A 19542-nucleotide genomic window follows, 5' to 3' on the forward strand; every position below is an offset into this window, starting at 1 on the left:
TATTTCAGTTTAGAAGAAATGTCCCTAGAGAGTTATGCTGTGAGAGCAGCCTTTGAGTGCTATTGCGTGATCCTAGGCAAGAGCTCACTCACAATGGGATGACTATTGCTTAAAGAAAAGATGTAGGTTTTTTTACTGCCAGAGTTCTGCATATTTCATGAGAAACTGATGAAGTCCTTTTCTGATTCCCTTTGAATTTATCTGCCAGCTGATTAGGCAGGTAAAGCAGCCACAGAACGGAAGGCTAAAATTACACTGCAGGTAACTGACTGTTAGATGGAACACAAACCAAACAGAAAGTTAATGCTCTTTTCTGTGGTAAAGGAATTGGCTGGTTTTTAATTGCCTCACAAATAATCCATAGGCAGTTCTGAGTGGGAATAATCCGTTTGGCCACTGAACACATGAATACACTCAGTAAAAAGGGGAAAATATTCACACAGGATAAGACTTAGCAGGAGAATGGGACACCAGTGCTTTAACAAGCCATTCCCTCCTGACTACCAAGTTGGTAGAGATCTTGAGTGGGGGTACTGGTAACCTGGTGGGAAAAAATAAAGCAATCCACATAGGAAACCTTCCAGTCCCTCCTAATAAAAGGAGATGAGATGAAAACTGGAATGACAGGCAAACACACAATGCATGATGGGGAGAACTTAAACTATGGGGAGACAGACAGGATGAGGACTGAGATGGCTGTCACCAGCACCAGAGAACAGAGGAAATACCAGAAAGGAACAACACTGAGCCTCCATGTGCAACTCAAACAAGTGGATATATTACATTTCTGTATGCATTTGCTATTCTCATCCATCTTCTGCAGCTACTCCAGAAGCCAAGTGGTCTCAAAGCAGCTGCACAGACTGGCTCAACAGTATTATTGAGACTTGTTGAAAGGAGAGTACACCAGGGAGAATGAGGTATACACAAACACTTTTTATCTTGGATATACACACACTCATTTACTGAGTAGTCCACGAACTTGCTGTGCTGATTTCAACTCCTTCTGACATTAATGCAAAGTAAGCATTAAAAAAAAAATCAACGAACACAGCCAGACGCAGCCACAAAACCTTTTTGTGCTTCCTGACACCACTGCCTAGTTCCTCTAGGTAGAATACATCAATAAGATACCAATGTCCTTTACAAAATAGGTAACAAAATTCCTTGCAAGTCTCAGAACCTGCAGCTCATGACTGACTAAGCACCAGGAGCTTGCTCTCCCCAGCACCAGGCTGCAGCCTCCAGTTCTGCCCAGTAGCTGATATTACTTTACATAAACTTCTTCAAAGATCCACCTGCCCTAAAAGTAAATAAACAAATTAACATCTTAAGCTTCTAAAAAATAACTCTGTTATTAAAGTCTCTGATGGGGCAAAAAACAGGGTGAATAGAAACCAGGTGCACTTTATTGCATCTTCCATTCATGAGCATACAAAAATAAATGCTCCACTCCTTTGCAATTAAGTTGCTCTCTGGTTGCAAGTACAGCTAATTTTAGTTATAATTTGGGGATCTCTCTCTCAGAACTGCAGAGTATAATCAGCTCCACCATAACCTTCCATCATCATTATGAAATACCAGACTCTCTTTGGAAAATACACATTTTACATACTGAAGGTCCCACCAGCCCTTTTTCAGCTGACTGAAAGTTCAGGTTCTAACAGTGCCAAATATTGGCCGCTAAGTGGTGCTGTGAAGATCTGGTCCATTAAGATCGTACTGGTGCTAACCACAGCTAACACCCTTCCTTTCCAAAACGGAGAGGATGAGCAAAGGCACACTGATTTCAAGTCCCATTAAAAATACAGGGAATATTTCCTTCCAAATGTAAATGTAAGAAAATTTACAAGCAAGTCAGATTTATATTCAAGTTTGTAAGAAGGAAAGAAAGAAAAGGTCAAGCAGGTTAAATAAAAGTAGTTGAAAACATGCATCTGCCATGAGCAGAGAGCCTCCCTAATGGAATGTCCACGTCTGCCTGCTTCAGAGGCTTTGCATTCCTTTCAGTTTAAATTACTTCTCTCTCTGCTAAGCTGTAGTAGAGCAGGGACAAATGCTTTTCCTATGAATCTTGCAACCAATGCAGAAGACTGTTGGCAATATTGCAATAATCACAGATATTATTCAAATATAATTGCTAATGTGAAAACACAAGCTTATAGTTGTCTCATCATACAGTTCTTCAGCTGCCCTGTTGAGTGAATCTTTTTCACAGCCTGTGAGACACAGGGCAAACTGTAAGAGCACGGTATTCCCCACTCCCTGTGGAAACAGCCAAGGACTTACCAGCCAATGTTGAATTCCACGTGAGCATCAAAAAACCCAACAACAGGAGAGGTTGCAGCTTTCCAGCCTTGGATTCTGGCTCGAATCAGTCCCTCTCGTTTGTTATTGCGCACTATTTTCACCAGACCTGGGTATCTTTTATTGACATACTGGTCCAGGTTAAATTTGAGCTCAACTACAGGGGGAAAAAAAATAATAATAATAATAAGAACCCACAAACATTCAGAATGAAATCACTGCAACAGTCTTGCAATGCTGTGCTTTACTTTGATTTATTCTGCAACAGATCCTTGGTCACTTTCACCGATACAAAGGAAGAACCACAGCCACGGGACAGAGCAATTCCTGAGATAGCAGCTCAGAAAAAAGCACTGCACATCAGAGCATATGCTGTTAGCCTTGCAAAGACAGAATACGGCATGAAGGATCTGTGCATTGTTTTGAAGAGCTGGTTTGTCTAAATATCTTAAAATAATTACAGTTTCAATTCTCTGATGATTTGCATTAGGTTGCAAGTGGCCCCTGATGGAATAATTCTGAACTTGGAGCAGAGTAACACGGGAGTTATTGGTGTTTTTGGAGCGTCTGATTTACACTTTTCCTTACTGAATTAGAAAAATAACCTCAATGGATTTTGGGTCAAGATCTAATTCAGATCAGAATTAATTTCCCTTCACTCTAAGTTCTCCCTTAGATACGACTAATATTATGTGATACCAGGCTTCTTCTCTGTTAAGCTAAATGGATCTTGAAGATTTAAAATAGGCTTTTCTTTTTTTCATTTTCAGGCTTCAACCACAGATAGAGCTGAACTTGTTCACTCCTTCATTTCAGTAGGCTTACAAACAGGCAAATTACTAAAATGGTCACTGTATTTTTTAAAAATCAATCTAGCTTGGTAATTCATTTACACTACAGCTTACTCATAATGAAGCTTTTACTCAAATATATTTATTAGGAAAACTTAGGAAGCTTCCACGATATCAGGAGCCTCATTCTTCTGATCTATGTTACACAGTAGAATCATTACCATCCAAATAAAAGACCTGATAAATCTCCAGTTATCTAGAAGAATGACAGAGAAAAGCCATATAAGAGTTCACTGAGAAACAATGAATCCAATTCTCTTCTGCATTATGCTGACTGAAACACTTTGTAATCTCACGTAATTACTCCATAGGTTACAGCACAGTAACTGAAAGCAGAATTGGACAAAAGGTTTCTTAAAACTCCCTATTCTGGGGTTTATTTTTGTTTTAGTGATTTGTTCTTTTCAGCATCCTTTCTGTCTGGGCGTCTTGAAGAACAGCATCTAAAAACTGAAAGATTTAAAGTTCTTGAGTAGCGGCAGAAATGCCCAACTTGAGCCTTAAAAAAAATAAATAGGATTTAGAAGCTGCAACACTTTTAGAAGATTCATTTTTAACAATTTAAAGCACAACAATATTGCTAGTTATCTGTATCCTAAAGGCAATTCCAACCATCCTATAAAATATATTGATCAGTAGCACCCTACGTGCTCACCAAGAGTCTGAGTTTTGATGGCTCTAACTGAAGTGCTATTTTTACATTAAGGAATTACATGACCCAACAGTCATTTTGCATTTGCATTGCATTTGCAAAGTCTAATTTTTTTCCTACCAAAATGAAAAGAAAGAAATCAGATTTCATAACTTGTGTCAATTCATGTGTAAATTGTGAAGCAGCAAAGTGTGCTTCCATGTAAAATAAACCATTTTCAAAGAGAACCTGTAATTTCACATTCCTCTGGAAACAGAACTTCAATTTTTGGTCTACTGATATTGATATTGCTCTGGCTCTCCAAATTTGGACAAAAGTTTTGTCTCTGTATAGAGATTACTTGTACAAATGTCATTAATTCTGTGAGGATTCCAACAAAGTCAACAGGGCTTATTCACAGAGTATTTATTTCTTATATAAATAGTTAATATTTACTGACAGCTTTGTGCAAGTGGCTCAGTGAATCATCTCCTCATCAAACACAAACTCTTGGAAATTCTGACTTCAGGGAGGTATGTTAACTCACACCAACGTACGGTCTGCCTTAATAGCCATTAATCAGTGGTTGTGAGCATTCATCAGTGGCTGTTCAGCTCCTTGAGCTGTTTAAATACACGCCATCTCAACGCTGCTTCATCCAAAGCTAAAAATAATAATAATGTATCATGCAGAAGTGACAAAACTCTTTTTGATTTGTATTTCATGCTCACAAATGACACGAGATACAGAACTGAGAGGAAAGCTTATGTGCATTCACCATTGTCACTGTTGTCATCCACCAGAATGATCTCCTTGAGCAGATGTGAGGGGGTGTGATTCACAACACTGTGCACAGAGCGCAGGATGACAGACAGTGCCTCATTAACAAATATAAAGACCACAGAGATCTGGGGCAGGTCATCTGTGTAGGTCATCTGCTTGCACCTGAAAAGAAGAAAAAAACAATTAAAACCCAAGCAGCCAATGGGAGGTGAAATACACCGCAGAATGTCCTCTCATCTTTCATTGCTTTCCAGCAAATAGGGGTTTACAGGCTTCCTTACTTCTGACATCAAATGAAGATGGGGTAAAAACTGAAAAGAAGCAACATGGCTAGGAGCAGCTAACTTCTTATCAACCAGGTGAAAAGCAAAGCTTATCTGTATGTCATACTTTTTTAATGGATCTCAGTCTCTGGGGTGTGAAAAACATCTCTTGAAAAACAAAAGAGTATCAGAGGTTTTGCTCATAAATATCCTGGAGAAAGCCCACAACCCCAGAGCTTGCTTGTGCTCCAAGGGCACCCATAAGAAAGCCTGCTGTTAATCTGTAACTAGAATTCATACTTTTAAAACTAGGACCTTCTAAAGTGAACCGTGCCCAAACAGAGCACATGCATCACTTTCTGATTCTGCAGCTTGTGCAGCAGGAACCAATGCACGCTGTTTGTTGAACACGCAAGCTCCTACTGAAGTATTTGCAAAATGAATTTGCTCCACCTCAGTATGCAGCTATCCCCACTTATGCATGTTATCATAGATAGCAGTCCATGTACCCTGCAACACCATACTGCCACGTTTTAGGAGAATTCTCTCCCTCTAGCACAGAGGCCAACTATAAAAAAATTGCCTACATGTTGTCACAGTCAAAAGCCATTCTGAATTACCATAGTGATTTCTGAACCTGCTCTCTAAAATACTGCTAATTGCATCACAGGAAATGACTTTTCCTTCTCTTGTCAAACTTTCTGACCTCTTGCTTATTACTTTGGCATAATGATGGCTCTTTCTATTCACTACCTGCAGTCACGGGGGTGGAGAGAGCGGCAGCCACTTGACTGCTGGATCACCTTTGGAAATCTGTCATGAATTCTAGTAAAGTGCAATTATTTATAATCCCTACCCATTCCTGCACTATTTGCACAGAGAGCTGATGACTTGCCTTTGATTCCATGGCTACCACAGCTGCTAACTGACAGCTCGCTTGAAGGCCTGTACCACTGAGAGGACCTCTGTGTAGAGCTTCAGGCTAAGCTGCATTCTCACACCATCTAAACATGCACCTGGAAGAAGGACAAAGATTTACAGGAGGTGTGAACACTCTGACACAGCCTCCTTTTGGAATTTCTCCTTGAGCATGATTTTCCTCTTGACCACACCAACGTACCAAAGAAGTCCATTACGAATACTTCAGAGACACGAAAGAGCCATCAGCTAAAAGCAGGGATCTTGCAAGATTTCCCCTGACGAGGGACAGCTTTGATCTGACAGCAATTTGCTTCAGAGCCTCACTTTATATCAGCAGGACACAGCAAATTGCATCCCAGTAAATCAGGCTGGTACCCAAGGGCTGGGTGTGCTGCCAGTAGAGCGAGGCAGAGGGCAGTCCTGCATGGGAACCCAGAGCCAAAAGGGAAGAGGGAAAGTGAAGGAATCATGTTGAGAGCTGCAGAGGGCAAGGAGAAGAGAAAGTGCAAGTGAGAACGGGGGCTGCCAAAGCAGCATTTGTAGTGGAGAGAGAGACAAGCAATTCAAGGCAAAATGAACACAGTATCAGGGGCAGAGAGGCATGGGTAGATGGACCAAAGTATTTTGTCTAGGAAAAGTTGGAGCCACATGGGAGAACAGCCCAAGGCCTCAGTGATTTATGCTGGGCTTCATTTGACTTCTGATCAAGAAATTTGGCTGAGCCTTTCTGGGATAAGAAGTACTTCTTTTTCTACTAAGTATACTGGAATACCTGGTGTGGAACACCCAGACACACTGGATGCTTTTATAAAGGGCTGTTTTGAATTTATCCCTCCAAGGCTAAATAATTTCTATCATTTCTCACTGCTGTCTCCCTTCCATCTGTTCTCCCCTTTTTCTGTTAGCAGGACATAACCAAAAACTCCATTATGTTTCTATTTGGAAAATGCTCCAACCATTGCACATTTGAATATTTCAAAGACAACTACAGCAGGAACATCTAGATGGGCCAAGGCAAACCTCAGAACTCAACGGTGGTTTAAATGCTGCTATCATTTTACTTATTACAAGATGAAGAGCTGCAAAAGAAGCTGTCTGCCTGAGCAAACTTCTCAAACTACAGCAGTGATTTAGGAGTTCATTTCCTAAAGATTTCCAGTCAACCTTGAACTCCCAGCTCCTTAAGTCACTTCAGAAAATGAGATGGATGTGCTGAGGTAGTCAGGAGAAGGCAGTGGTCTACTAGCAAACACTGCTCATGATGTCTGAGAGCACCAGCAATCCCAGACCAGGGACCTTTTCTTAAAAATCAGAGGGTGCCTAAGTGCTTTGTTGGACTGCTGCCCAAGCCCTTCCCAACGTATTCGGTAATTAGATAGAAGCTGCAGCAATTTACAGTTAATACTTCCTTCATTTCAAGAAACTCTAACCAGCAATTGACACTCTGAGCCAAGACATTAGCAAGTCACAATCAAAGATGCTCCACCATCAAAGCACAGCCATGCCCACTGTATCCTTACAGCCCCTTGACAGCCTTGCAGACCAACAACAGACCAAGAGCTCTACATGGAGAACCGAATCCTTTGTCAGTGTCAGGAAGATACTGAAGTCCTCCTTGGTGCAGCCCTTGATTTTGGCCCCAGAGCATGGCAGAGATGTCCCTGGAAAAAAGATAAGGCCATAACCAGCCCACTTACTTATAACAGCAAAGGACATCCTTCCAAAAAGTGGTTGGAGTAGCAGCCCGGAGATGGAGGGAAAGCATCAGAACTGAAGAAATTGCCCATTTCTTGGCCAGGAAAGGAGCAGGGTGCTGCAATGCCCTCTGTTTCTCTATACTCGGTCTGATCACGTTAGGAACTGTGGCTATCGGATGAAGGAGGACAATTACAGTATTGAAAACAAATTAACCAGCACTAACTGATCTGGGAGAGAACAGACAGCATAAGTTTGACCTACATATCAGTTAGCAAAGGTCTAAGCTGGCCAGGCACGGATCATGTTTAATGTTCTCATGATGTTGAATTGCGGTTGTAAGCCGTCTCAGTGCACATCAGCAAAGGATGTGAGCTCACACAAGCAGTACTGTCTCTCCAGGGCAGACGAGCACACTGCAGAGAAACACACCACTGGATGCATCTAGGACCGGTGGTTCCAAACAAAGGCTGATGATGCCATGGCTAATCACTTCCACGGATCAGCTGAGGATGGATTAGATCTGATAAGTGAAACAGCCCTTCAGGCATCTTTCATACAACACGCTAAGCATCAGACCTAAGGCATGCTGCTGTTGTCTTGGGAAGAGCCTTTGAGAGTTCTTGCTCTGCATTGACTACTGCAGAGCCTGGCTGGAAACCCAGAGGTATTTCCTTTGCACATGATAGAGAGCTTGATGTCAGATCATTTCTCTCTACCCTGGAGATGGTTTTCACTCATTCCTTCCCTTGCATTGAACCAGTTCCTTAAATGAACATTTCCAAGCCAGCCCCCCGAGCCCAAATGTGAGCACTGTCTGTGCAGGCACAAGAAAAGAGGAAAGGATCTTCAGCTTGGAAATGGAGCCTTGGACATAAATCATGTACTAACACAAAAAGGGTCACAGATTAGAAACAGAGACAATGAGAAAACAAAAGCTGTTCAGCTGAACAGTAGCCTGCTCATGGTAGCCTGTGAGCCTGTGGGCAGAAAAGAGAAAGATATTTTCTTTTGTCTGAGCCTCCATTGCCCAGCTGCTGTATTTTCTCTATTCGTATCGGATCCAGCAGAAATACGTGCCCTCTCTTCATGCTGCTCTTACAGTCCAATTGAGTTGCACTATTTTTTTGAGCAGCTGACACTACTGCTATGCTGGTAGTTCAGTGGATTTCCAAGGCAAGGAATTCCTACTCTCTTTTTCTGGCTTTCTCTCGTCTGTGTATACTTGCTAACACCAAAAATGAGTTCTGCTTGCAGATCTTAATGTACTGAGTTTAGAAATGGATTAGGCAATACATTTAGAGATTTCTGACAGCTTTACCCTTCAGGAAGAAATGCAAACAAAATTAAAGCTGCTTCATGAATCTTTAAAGTATTTAATACAAGACATGTTTTTCCAATGAACCACTGGGATGGAAATGATTGTGGGTTTCTCTCCTTCACAAACTTGATTGGGCATGCAGAAATCTCCTCTGCAGTTCTGGCATAAAAAAAGCCTCAAACTGCTCCATACCCTGAGAGCTGCAGGATGGTTTGCATTCATGTTTTAAAGCCACAGAGGGGGAACGGGGCGCCCACAAATACACGACCAATGAAAAGACAAATATTAATATTAAAATATAATGGATCTCTTGTTCCTTAGTGCTGGCAAATACTACTTTTGAACATCAGCTCAATGTGTATTTTGAATCCAGTTAAACCAAAGGCTCAGATTACTCTCACGTACAAGGTTACCTTTTAGTACCTTAATGCTGCTCTGATTTAGTAACCACGGACAATTTACAGCAGCTAAATCTGTAAATCTAAAGGCTAGTTCAATGCCTCCTTTATTTCTCCAGAAATCTGCTGAGCTTTTACAAACAGTGCTAGGTGCAATAGTAACTTTCCAGGTGCAGAAATAAACTATCATTACTTTTTGTTCGACGCTGGCAAAACAGTGAAAATTTGACATGTTGCAAATATCTCCTTCCCCAGCATGAGAGTCAGTGCTGAGCTCATGAGATTGGCCAGTCCAAGGCAAAAGGCAGTGACAGGCTACAGAACTGATTAGCTTCATGGGTCACGAATCTGTCAGGCAGAGGGCTCCAACTCCTTCCTAATTAATTCTCCTTCCCCAAAGGTGTTAACTGTGTAAAGCCATAACATTCTTTTTCTGTTGAGGATGGATTTTTCTCCTCTATCCCAAAGAAAGAAGAATAAACAGTAAACATTTGGGTGCAAGGCCTACTTTTGCTTTCTCTTCCTGTTTTGCAGCTTAAGGAGGGCACTGCAAGAATGAAATAACATAAATAGAACCGAGCAAGGGAGCAGTGGCAGAACACTAACACTCTGCATGTCTTGAGAGAAGAGGACCACTGTAATTAAGGGCCAGGTAAAAGAAGGAGTCACAGCTTTCAGAAAAAGCCAAGGACATCTGGTAAGGTGATCAGTGCCTTTTCACCATGGCTACCCCTTCCCAGCCTGTCCCTTCCCAGCGTTCCCATTATGGGATAACCTTCACTTTGATTTATCATAAAGTGCATCAGCAGCTTTTCTTTCTTCCAGGATTTATCTGGAGAAGCACAGGTGCAAGATATAGTGCAATTCTGGTTAGGGCTGTAAGCTTGTTAGTCTAGGCAGCTCCATTAAAGGGTTTGAGGAGAGAATGTTTTTCCTCCATTGAATGACAGCTAAATAAATTGGGATAGTTTTCCCTCCACCCCTGCAAGCACTACGACACTCCTGTATGTCAGTATCTGGACACTGGCATTGACACTGACTTACTGTATCCATCAAATTTCAGCAATCTCCTTAACTGTTTTTCAGCACAAACTGTTCCTCATCCCACAGCACTTCGTACTCCAGGGGAGTGAAGGCAAGTCTACTAATTTGTCTGGTATAGTGATACTGATGAGCATTTTCAGGGTTACAATTAACAGATCTTACATCTACCCCATGTGATAAGTGTTCCTAGCAGCATTTTTCTCTTGCCTCCTTGATGCACTTTTCCTTATTTTGTACCCGAAAGTCTAATCATCACTCACAGTCATCAGAAAAAAATGTCAGGCCAAATCCTTATTTATATGCTAATCACCTTATCAAAGAAAACTGTCCTTCAATATTGATCAAAAACAACTTGTGGGAGAAAAAAGATAACATATTTTCTATCAATTATGCACTTTCTTCTTAGCAACCACTCTCCAAAGCTCACCTGGCATTGCTCACCTGGAACCAATTTGTCCAGATGAATTGCAGCTTTACCATGATGTGCTGCATACAACTTTAACAGAAAGCTTTTCAACATGTTCCTAAACGTAACCTGGCAGAAGAAGAATTGCAGCCTGTGGAGGCTGATTAACCTACGCTGCATTAAATCAACGCCAAAATAACAACTGTATGCAACCACGCTGATGCCCCTTGCACTAGGGCCAGGGGTGTCACAGCACACGTCTGTTCCTGGCGACTTCCCACCTTCCCTGGCTGAACAACTGCAACTCATGCCTATGGGATTTCCAAAAAGAAGAACAGCAGCAGCCTTTTTATACCTTGCAATGCTCTCTGTCACACTTCCCATAGAAACAGCCCGGATGTACAGCACTTTCTCTCCTACAATGCTTCCAGTAAGAACCATTTCAGGCTGGTAAACTGGCAGCTCTGCAGGAAGGACAAAGCTCCTCATGAAACTGCAGTGGTGCTCATCAGAAAAGATTTCAGGAGAATCAGACATTTACTTTTGTCCTTATTTGTTTCTTTTTAAATGCCAGCTCAGTGCAACTGGGACTAACTGCTCTGCATTGTGCAGTTAGTTTGGGGAGGGAAAAAAACCCCAAAAATAAAACAGGATGTTGATTACCGTTCTACTGGGCTTAATTCCTTCCTTCTACAGGATAGGTTACTTTATGTGCATGGTAGGAAGCCTTGAGAACTGCCAATAAGTGACAGATGGGTGACTATATATGCACAATTAACATACACAGCATGAAGAGGTCCCACTTGCAAAGCCCATTAACCCTTACATTGAGGATTGTTGGACCCCTCAAGAACAGCTGCCACGCACATCAAGTAAGAGGCTCTGTGTTTCAGCGAGGTATTTCTGGCTTTCCTTGGGGAAATAACACCATAAATGTGTCAGCATGTCTCATAAACATATTGATTTATACACATATCAATGCTATAAACTAGTTCCAATGGCTTTTAAAACAAGCACCTTCATTAACACAAAAATGGGTAAGAGCACATGTTCAGATCCTGCCGTAGTATTTGCCTCTTCTTTTGGTAACAACTTGAATCACCAATACATTTTGAAATACCATCTGTAAGGAATTTCCACCCTACCCCCTAGTGTGCCCATTCAGATCTGCCTATGGCTGGATGCATGCTGCATCACAAAGCATTAGGCTGATTGCAAATTAATGGAGAAGTTGAAATCTGCTTTCCAGTGCTCTTCAAAACTCCCCAAAGAGAATTTATTCTCAATGTGACTTTATTTTTAATGGTACTAGACATATTTAAGGAAGATTCCCATCTAAAGTTCAAGTGACATGTATTCTGCCTTCAGATCACTTATTGGACGCTAACAGCATTTTTAGGCTCTCAAGATTTCGGAAAGATTCTGGTCCTTGTTCCCACTGGATTTTTTGCTTGCACCCATCGTAAGTGAAAAACAGACAAGTGTTGTGCACACAGTGGTGATCTTACAAAGTTCTGCTTTGAGACTGGAGATGTCTTGAAACTTGAAGCTCAACTGGAACACAAACATCTCTGAACCCAATGAATTTGTACTAAATAAAGGCAAAACCAAAGGAATTTTTCTAATTCACAGTAAGAGTCATTCAATGCCAAGTTCTTACCAGCAAAATATATTCAGAAATCATTACCTTTTTTGCATGACTTTTTCAACTGAACTCTGGGAACTACACTCCCTGTGTAGGAGACAGAACATACTTTCACCTCAGTGCTTTGCCAAAACCAAGACCTGATTTTTGCTTCCCTGTGTCCTTCTGCCCAGCCTGCAATGTGCAGTCAGCTCCTCAGCTGCATTTCTGACAGCCTAGAGATGCAAAAGCAGAATTTGCATCCTAAGATGCCACCTCATTTGGCAATTTCTTTCCCATCACACTCCAAGCTAATGACATATGTTAAAAAAAACAACAACAAACAAACAAACACAGAGGAGATGAAATCAGAAGAATAATTTTCAATAAATGCTTTATAAGAGTAAAGTCACTGTTTCCTATTTGCACAGAAGCATTTGCCATGTCCTTGAAGCTATTCGTTATTCAGATAATGATATGTAAATACAGAAAGTTACCCTTGACTATTAAAAAATCGCTGCAAGTATGTAATGCTAAAAATTCAAGGTAGTTCTGCTCAGTTCTGACTATCTCAATCCCTCAGCCAGCACTCTCAGCGCTGGACAGAAGCTGAGTATCACTGCTATCGAGAAATGTAGGGCAATAAAAAAGTTTTCAAGGTAACTGTGCAGAGCTCTTCACAGATTTCATTACAGGCTTGCTGTCACGTTGCAGCATGGTGGTAAGGAGGAAGATAGAGGAATGCAATCATTTCCCGCTATTACTTCAGCTAACAATGTTTTTTATGGTCTCGGGAGGACATACAACAATGTTTGGCAAACAATCTCTTCTTTAATGGGCTCCAATGTTTTTCACAGGAGAGCAGCTTTAATCTCTGGTCCAATCCAGTTATGCAGCAGAATGTTTCTTTATATCTATGTACAAATACAGGATGGCTGAAGGAGTAAACAACTAAACAGAAGGTTGGTCATAAACGGCGCAAACCCATCCCTCACTGCCTGCTGAACACGCACTGAGCAGCTCTCAATGCTGCCCTGGCCCAGCAGCACCAAGAGCAGTGGTGGCCCCGAAAGGCAGCGCTTCCTCAGACATCTCAGTGCATCGAGGTGATGCAGGAGCCTATGTGATTAACAAGCAACGGCCTTGAAATGTTTAAGCAGTAGTCACAGGGTTTTTCCTCTAGCTTTAAATAGATCGGTTTCTATCAGAGTGAAAACGGACCCAAGTTTATGGTATGTGGGAAGAATTATGGTTCAGACAGAGCAGTGTTCCAAGAACAAATGCATAAAGAACATTGATTTAGCACTGAAAATGGGAGTATTAAATCCATGATGTTTAGATGCTTTATATGAGAAGCTGGCAGCAGTCACAGCATGTTTATGAAAAGGCATGGCAGGCAGGCAGGGAGGACAAATGAAGGTGCATGTGCCATGGGCTCTTTCCTCATCACACAGAGGGAGGGAACTGCCCGACAAACTGAGCCTCTTTAACTGTAGATGATGGAGCACATCTGGAGAGCTCCATGGACTCGGGAGCAGGACCCTGCAGATTAAATCACTGGGCAAGCAGCTTTGTGAAAACCTCACAGCAGCTGGATACTGATGTGCTGATGGGACTTGACTCCTCTTTACATCTTTCTCAGTGACAAGGCAGGATTGTTCTTCGATTATTACAACTACTTTGCAAAACACCCCGTTCAAACAAAGCAGTTAAGCACGCCTCATATTCACTGGGTTACTCATACACTTATAACTAGGAACATATTTAAGTGTTTCATTGGACTGGAGCCTAATCGCACTTTTATAGCTTTTGTTTAAATTAAAGGCTAGCTAGAGGTGAGCAGCACAGTATTCAACTATTTCATGCGTTTAGAAGTTAAATGTTAAGAAGAATTTCTTACCCCAGAATTATTTCAAGCACTTCAGAAAATTTACATTAGATTCCATTTTTGTTACATTTAGAAATAAAAACATTAAAAAAAATCCTACAACATTTGCTGTCTAGCAGGGACTGGTATCTAGGGTGTACACTTCGTAACAGCAAAACAGTTTAACACACTGGGAGCTTTGATATTTACGAGCTCTCATCCCAATTCAGAAAAGAGCAGTTCAGTGTGTGCCCTCTTTTCACTGTGGCTGACAGAAATCAGGCACTTGTCCTGACCAGGCAATGTACTTGAGTGTGACCTCAAATATTTGACCAAACCAGGTACAAGTGCTTGGCTTTTCACATCTCCCATTTCAGCAGTTTAACATTCATGCACTGCTCCTGCCCAAATCTGCCTGCTTAGAAGCAACTCCCTTTGTTATTCTGTGCTGTTTTGAAGTCACATCCTCAGTATTTGAAGAGTGACATTAATTTGCCACCAGATACAAAAGTAGCACTAAGTGCTCTGCACAGGAGGAGCAGACTCTTCCCGCTTCCTGTCTGCCCAGCAGACTGAAGCCCTGTTCACAACCACGTCCTTCTTCATCCCCCACCTACAAACAGACACACTCACCTATTGCAGCTGGGCTATTTGCTCAAGCCATCTCACAGGGAAACTTTCCCCGCCTTGTTCCCAGAGATTCCCAGATCTGTCAGGCAAAGAGCTGAGTGCTCCTCCATGAGCAAACAGAATGCATATTCCTTACCACTTGGGCACGCTTGGGTTAATAACACCAAGGCAATAAGCCACTGAACTAGCTGTAGGTCATGTATTTATTTCCAGGCAGTGTAGAAAATACAGGAGCAAAGCTTCAATGTCGTTTTTACCTCCACTTCAATGTGAACTGCACCATGACCCTCTGTGAGAACTGTGTCCGAACAGAACATCAATGGAAGGAACAAAAGCTACAGCTGCTCACTTTGTGGATAGAGGTAACTGAAACTTATTGCTTTCCTTTGGAATTTAAGGGGTACAGCCCAACTCAGCAACAGCACCCAAGGGTATTTTGGTGCACTGTTTTAATTATTGTTGCTGGTATTACAAGTATTTTATCATCACTCAAGTCTGACCTGCCACTGCCGCCAGGAAGGTCTGCTTCACACTACCCCAGTGGCTAGCCCTGTGCTAGGTCATTTTGAAGACAAAATACATAACTGCAGGCTAACGGAAGTCTTCAAGTGTAGAACAAACAATATACTCATCCCTCGGAGCAAAGAAAATCAACTAATTAAGGGACTAGTTGACAATCTGAAGGCAGCTCACACAGGGCTCTGTTCTGAGGGAGCTTTCTGCATAAGCAATACAAAATTAGAGATGAAATTTCTTGTAATTTCTAGTTACCTCATGCCTTGTGTGTGCTGCTAAGACCAAGGGAGTTTGGATTTCACTTGCTGACTGCATGGCAATCGCCCTCATTTGCTGCGTTTAATTCAGACATGTAAGGAGAGATGTGTCTGCCTGGGTAGCCAGCCCTGCTGTTCACCACTGAATGGCTTCTTGTCATTGCTTAAGCGATTCCTTTGTGATACATCAACTATACTAAAATCCTCTGCAGAAACTGCAAAAGATGTTGCCTCCCCTTCTGCCACTAATGTTAATCTTTTGGTGAGCTAGGACCTCCCCGCTTCCTTTCAGGGGAGGAGAGATAAGAAACACAGATTGGGAGCATATTCCCAATGCTATTTTCATGTCCGTGCCAAACAAACAGACCAGGGGTTGTCAGAACGGCAAACCGAGGGTTCTTAGCTTTAGAATCTGCAGCCCATAGCAAGTTCCTTGGCAAAGGAGAACTTTGCCTCATATAATCACTGACTACAATCGTAGGCACTCATCTTTCTAAGACAGAGCACATACTTGAGCACTGAATGAAAGAAATGATACACTAGAAAAAGGGAGCATGCCGTGCTTTTCCCCAATGACCTGCTGTTACAGTACTTCAGCTCGTTAAAGTTCCATTACAAGCTTTGTGTGCTAAAGGAAATTTCTCAGTTGAATCTCCACAGTGCTCACAAGGCTATTCCTCCCAACGCACAGAATCGTCAAGAACCACAGAAATCAGGAATCTGATTTTACACCACATTTCACACACTGATCTCCTCTTATACATAGAAAGTGCATTTGCTGAGCCTTAGGAACACACACTGCGAGCTGCCTGCTCCACAGGGGTTGCTTGTATGCTCCTACGCAGACAAGAAAGAGACGGCCCAGCCTGACCTGGCTCTGGCTTTACAAAAGAGACACGAAGCTCCTCAGGGCTTGCTCCATGTTTCAAAGAAGTGTCCAGGTGGGGACTCTGAACTGCTGCAGGATTTCTTGAAGCCAAAAGGATACAGATCAAAGTTGCACGCATTCACCTGAACAATCATTTCTTCCCATGATCGCCAGTTGGTCAATCAAGGGAAAATAGGGCACAGACTGCATGGGAAGCAACTGTGCTGGGACCTCCCCTGGAGCTGCACCCGGCAAGGTGACCTGGTTTGGCACAGGTTTGTTTCTGAGCCTACAGCAGAAGGTTTAGAGGCAATACAACAGAAGCCAAGATTTTTTTTCAGAAAGCTAGAGTAATGGAAAATAGAGGCCCATACTTCAACATCATAAAACTATCAAACAGCTTTTAAGTGGCAGGTGCTGTTTCAGAGAAACAAAACCTTGGAAGGCATCTAGATCAAACTACTCAAGACAGGGAGCTCACATTTGCAGCCTGCAACAGTCCAGTACCTCTGGCAAAGGAGAGCTTTAAGAGTCTCTCATTTTTATTAGCACTAAATTCACTCAAAACAAGAGACACGGACAAAACAAGCAAGAAGTGACACTATTAAAATGAAACATGGCATCAACTTGGAGTCCACAACTCAGTTTTATTTCAGACAAAAGAGTAAATTGTCTGACATCTTGGCCTGTTCATGTTTTTGCTGTAGAGACACAAACAACAACTAAAAAACCTTTATGTTATTTGACCTGAAACCTTGACTTTTTTACACTCTGAAACAGACCCAACTGCAATGAGTACCAAAATTCGATTATTTTTAAAATTACATTATGAAAGCAATTGGAGATAATGTGTATCCATACCTCACATCATCAGTTGAACTAAATTTGTGTGCACATTTTAAGCAAGAAAAGAAGAACATCCTCTAAAACATTAGAACTCCTTCAAAGCTGTAAGAAAGATATTGGGTACAGTGTAATAGCGATACATGTAAGATGACATAAAAGGAAAAGAAACACCACTCTGAATTCATTGCCTGACTTGTTCTGTTACCTCTTTTCATTCTGTAATGTAATACCGTGGAGTGTAACATAACATGACAGTTCAGAAATTTACAGGAATATCCTTTTCTGCCTGGAACTGATAGTGGGCAACCATCAGACACCGGCTCAGGGGAGGTGCACGGAAGAAACTAAGATGCTAGCACACATTTGCAGGCACTTGGCTGCAAGTCACTGCTGACCTCAGTAGTGCTTCAGCATTACAGACACATACTTATCTGCAAGAGAATAACACACGCAACTTGAAGACAGCACCCCACAATCGCTCTTCTCAAGGGGAAAATATTCCTGCTATGAAAATATTACAACTCTCAAGTTCAGGAAATTACTACATTCTACAATAAAAATAAAAAAAAATGGCAAGGGTGGTTAAGACACCTGTAAAGGTGCAGGACACAGGAGGCACATCTAGTTTTATGATCTGTAAGAAAAACTGAGGATCAAAAGGAGATTTTTGCTCATCTCTTCCATTTCTCTCAGCTGAAAACCACGCTGCCTCCAGCCTTGCGCTGGACGAGGACCCTGTGCAGCTTCCAATGCTGGCAAGCTAGTTCAACTTTGCAACTCTGTTGAACATCATTTTTCAATATGTGTTACCAATGCAGAAGTTCCCTCATTTCCTTATGCCTTGAAGTTGTTAACATTTTGTATTGGATTCACTTGGAATCCCATTTAAACTGTCTGCCCCAGGTTTCTGGGGGAGAGATCTCTGGAGGACATTACACACTGCACACATCTAAAGCAATGTTTCCACATCTTCTCCTCCTCCACTGTATATAAAGGCAGCCTAGTTGACCACTTCAAATTATATGTCTAATTGTTAGTCACTGTTATGCAACCTAGCTTAGGTAAGTTATTCATGCATTCAAGCGTACTTTCTGGTGCAGACAAATTACAGGGAATGGCTTCCAGCCTTACTGCATTTAAACACAACATTGCAATCAGTTATTGTTCATGCTCCCTAGTTAATCAAATTCAGCCTCCACTAAATCTACATTTATTAGTGCTGACAGTCAAGCAGAACTCGTCTTCAACAATTAATACACAGAAAGACACTGCAAAAATGTAACAAGAGGAAAATTACTGCATATAATGTGTAAGGTGAGTTTTTGGAAAAGGTTGTTAATTTTTGTAATTCTGTTCAATTTAGACTTGCCGATACTCCTTTCATTATCCAATGGACCACTGTTAATGATCAAGGTCTATGTTACATACTTTGTGATATAATTAAAGTTGCTACTTAACAGGAAAGCCTAGCTAGCGCTAAACAGAAGAGAATCAATAATGAATCAAAATGGGAAAAAAGCTGAGGAAATTTCTCTATACACAGGCAAGTAGAAGGCAGAGTATTACTGGGCTGCAACCTGGACAGTCTCCTGGTCCTACCTCATGGCCGTGCTCTACTGTTGTTGATCAAGCAAAAGCAGTTTGAGAACCTTCCTGATGACCAGTTGGCCTCAAATGGTTGGAAAGTTTCTCAATAATTAGTTTTTATTATTGGAAAACAGAACCATAGTGTAATCAGTCTTCTCACTGGAGAAATTTAACATTGCTTAACTAATTAAATATCCAAAGACCTAATGGTAACCTGAGATGCTGGAGACAAAATTTCAAGTTTGCATTCCCATTAATATACTGTTAGAGTCATACTCCAGCAGAGCCTGGGAGAAGACTTACAGTACCTTCATAACCAGGATCCAATAACAACTACAGGTCTTGGTGAGAGCTGTGAAGGTAGAGTACAAATGCAGGGTCTAGCTGAGGCACCTGTGATCCACACAGAGTTTCCTTTGCCAGCCAAAGGAATGGGTGATGTTTCCCTTCCTTTGTGGGCTTGCATAGTCCCAGTCTCAGTCCTTTACAGCCAAACAAGAAACACATCTCAAATGGCAGCTAAAAGCTTTTGGCCTACACAGGGGTGCACAAATAAGCACAGCTGGCCCACAGGCAGCAGTATGAGCAAATTTAGATTGTCAACTGATATCCCCAATAAGCTGAGTGCTAGGCAGTGTGAGGTGGTCAGAGCCCAGCTCTTCTCCGAAGCAGCAGCACAGGGACTTGCTCAGCCCACACCAGTCCCTTCTACTCCCAGGCAAGGCAG

At 41.8% G+C, this 19542-nt stretch overlaps 1 protein-coding gene across 1 annotated transcript in view; it reads right to left on the reverse strand.

Annotated features, from left to right (window-relative positions):
* GALNT9 (polypeptide N-acetylgalactosaminyltransferase 9) overlaps positions 1–19542 on the reverse strand; it is a 116843-nt gene that overhangs the window by 66992 nt on the left and 30309 nt on the right. Inside the window, exons 3-4 of the mRNA XM_042828845.1 lie at positions 4568–4734; positions 2290–2464 (exon numbers count right to left, since the gene is read on the reverse strand). Of these exons, the coding sequence (XP_042684779.1) occupies positions 2290–2464; positions 4568–4734 (342 nt within the window). The remainder of the gene's footprint in view (positions 1–2289; positions 2465–4567; positions 4735–19542) is intronic.

Source organism: Centrocercus urophasianus, unplaced genomic scaffold (assembly GCF_019232065.1).
Source record: "Centrocercus urophasianus isolate 14NV4802_14NV808 unplaced genomic scaffold, USGS_Curo_1.0 seq_30, whole genome shotgun sequence".
Lineage (NCBI taxonomy): Eukaryota > Metazoa > Chordata > Aves > Galliformes > Phasianidae > Centrocercus > Centrocercus urophasianus.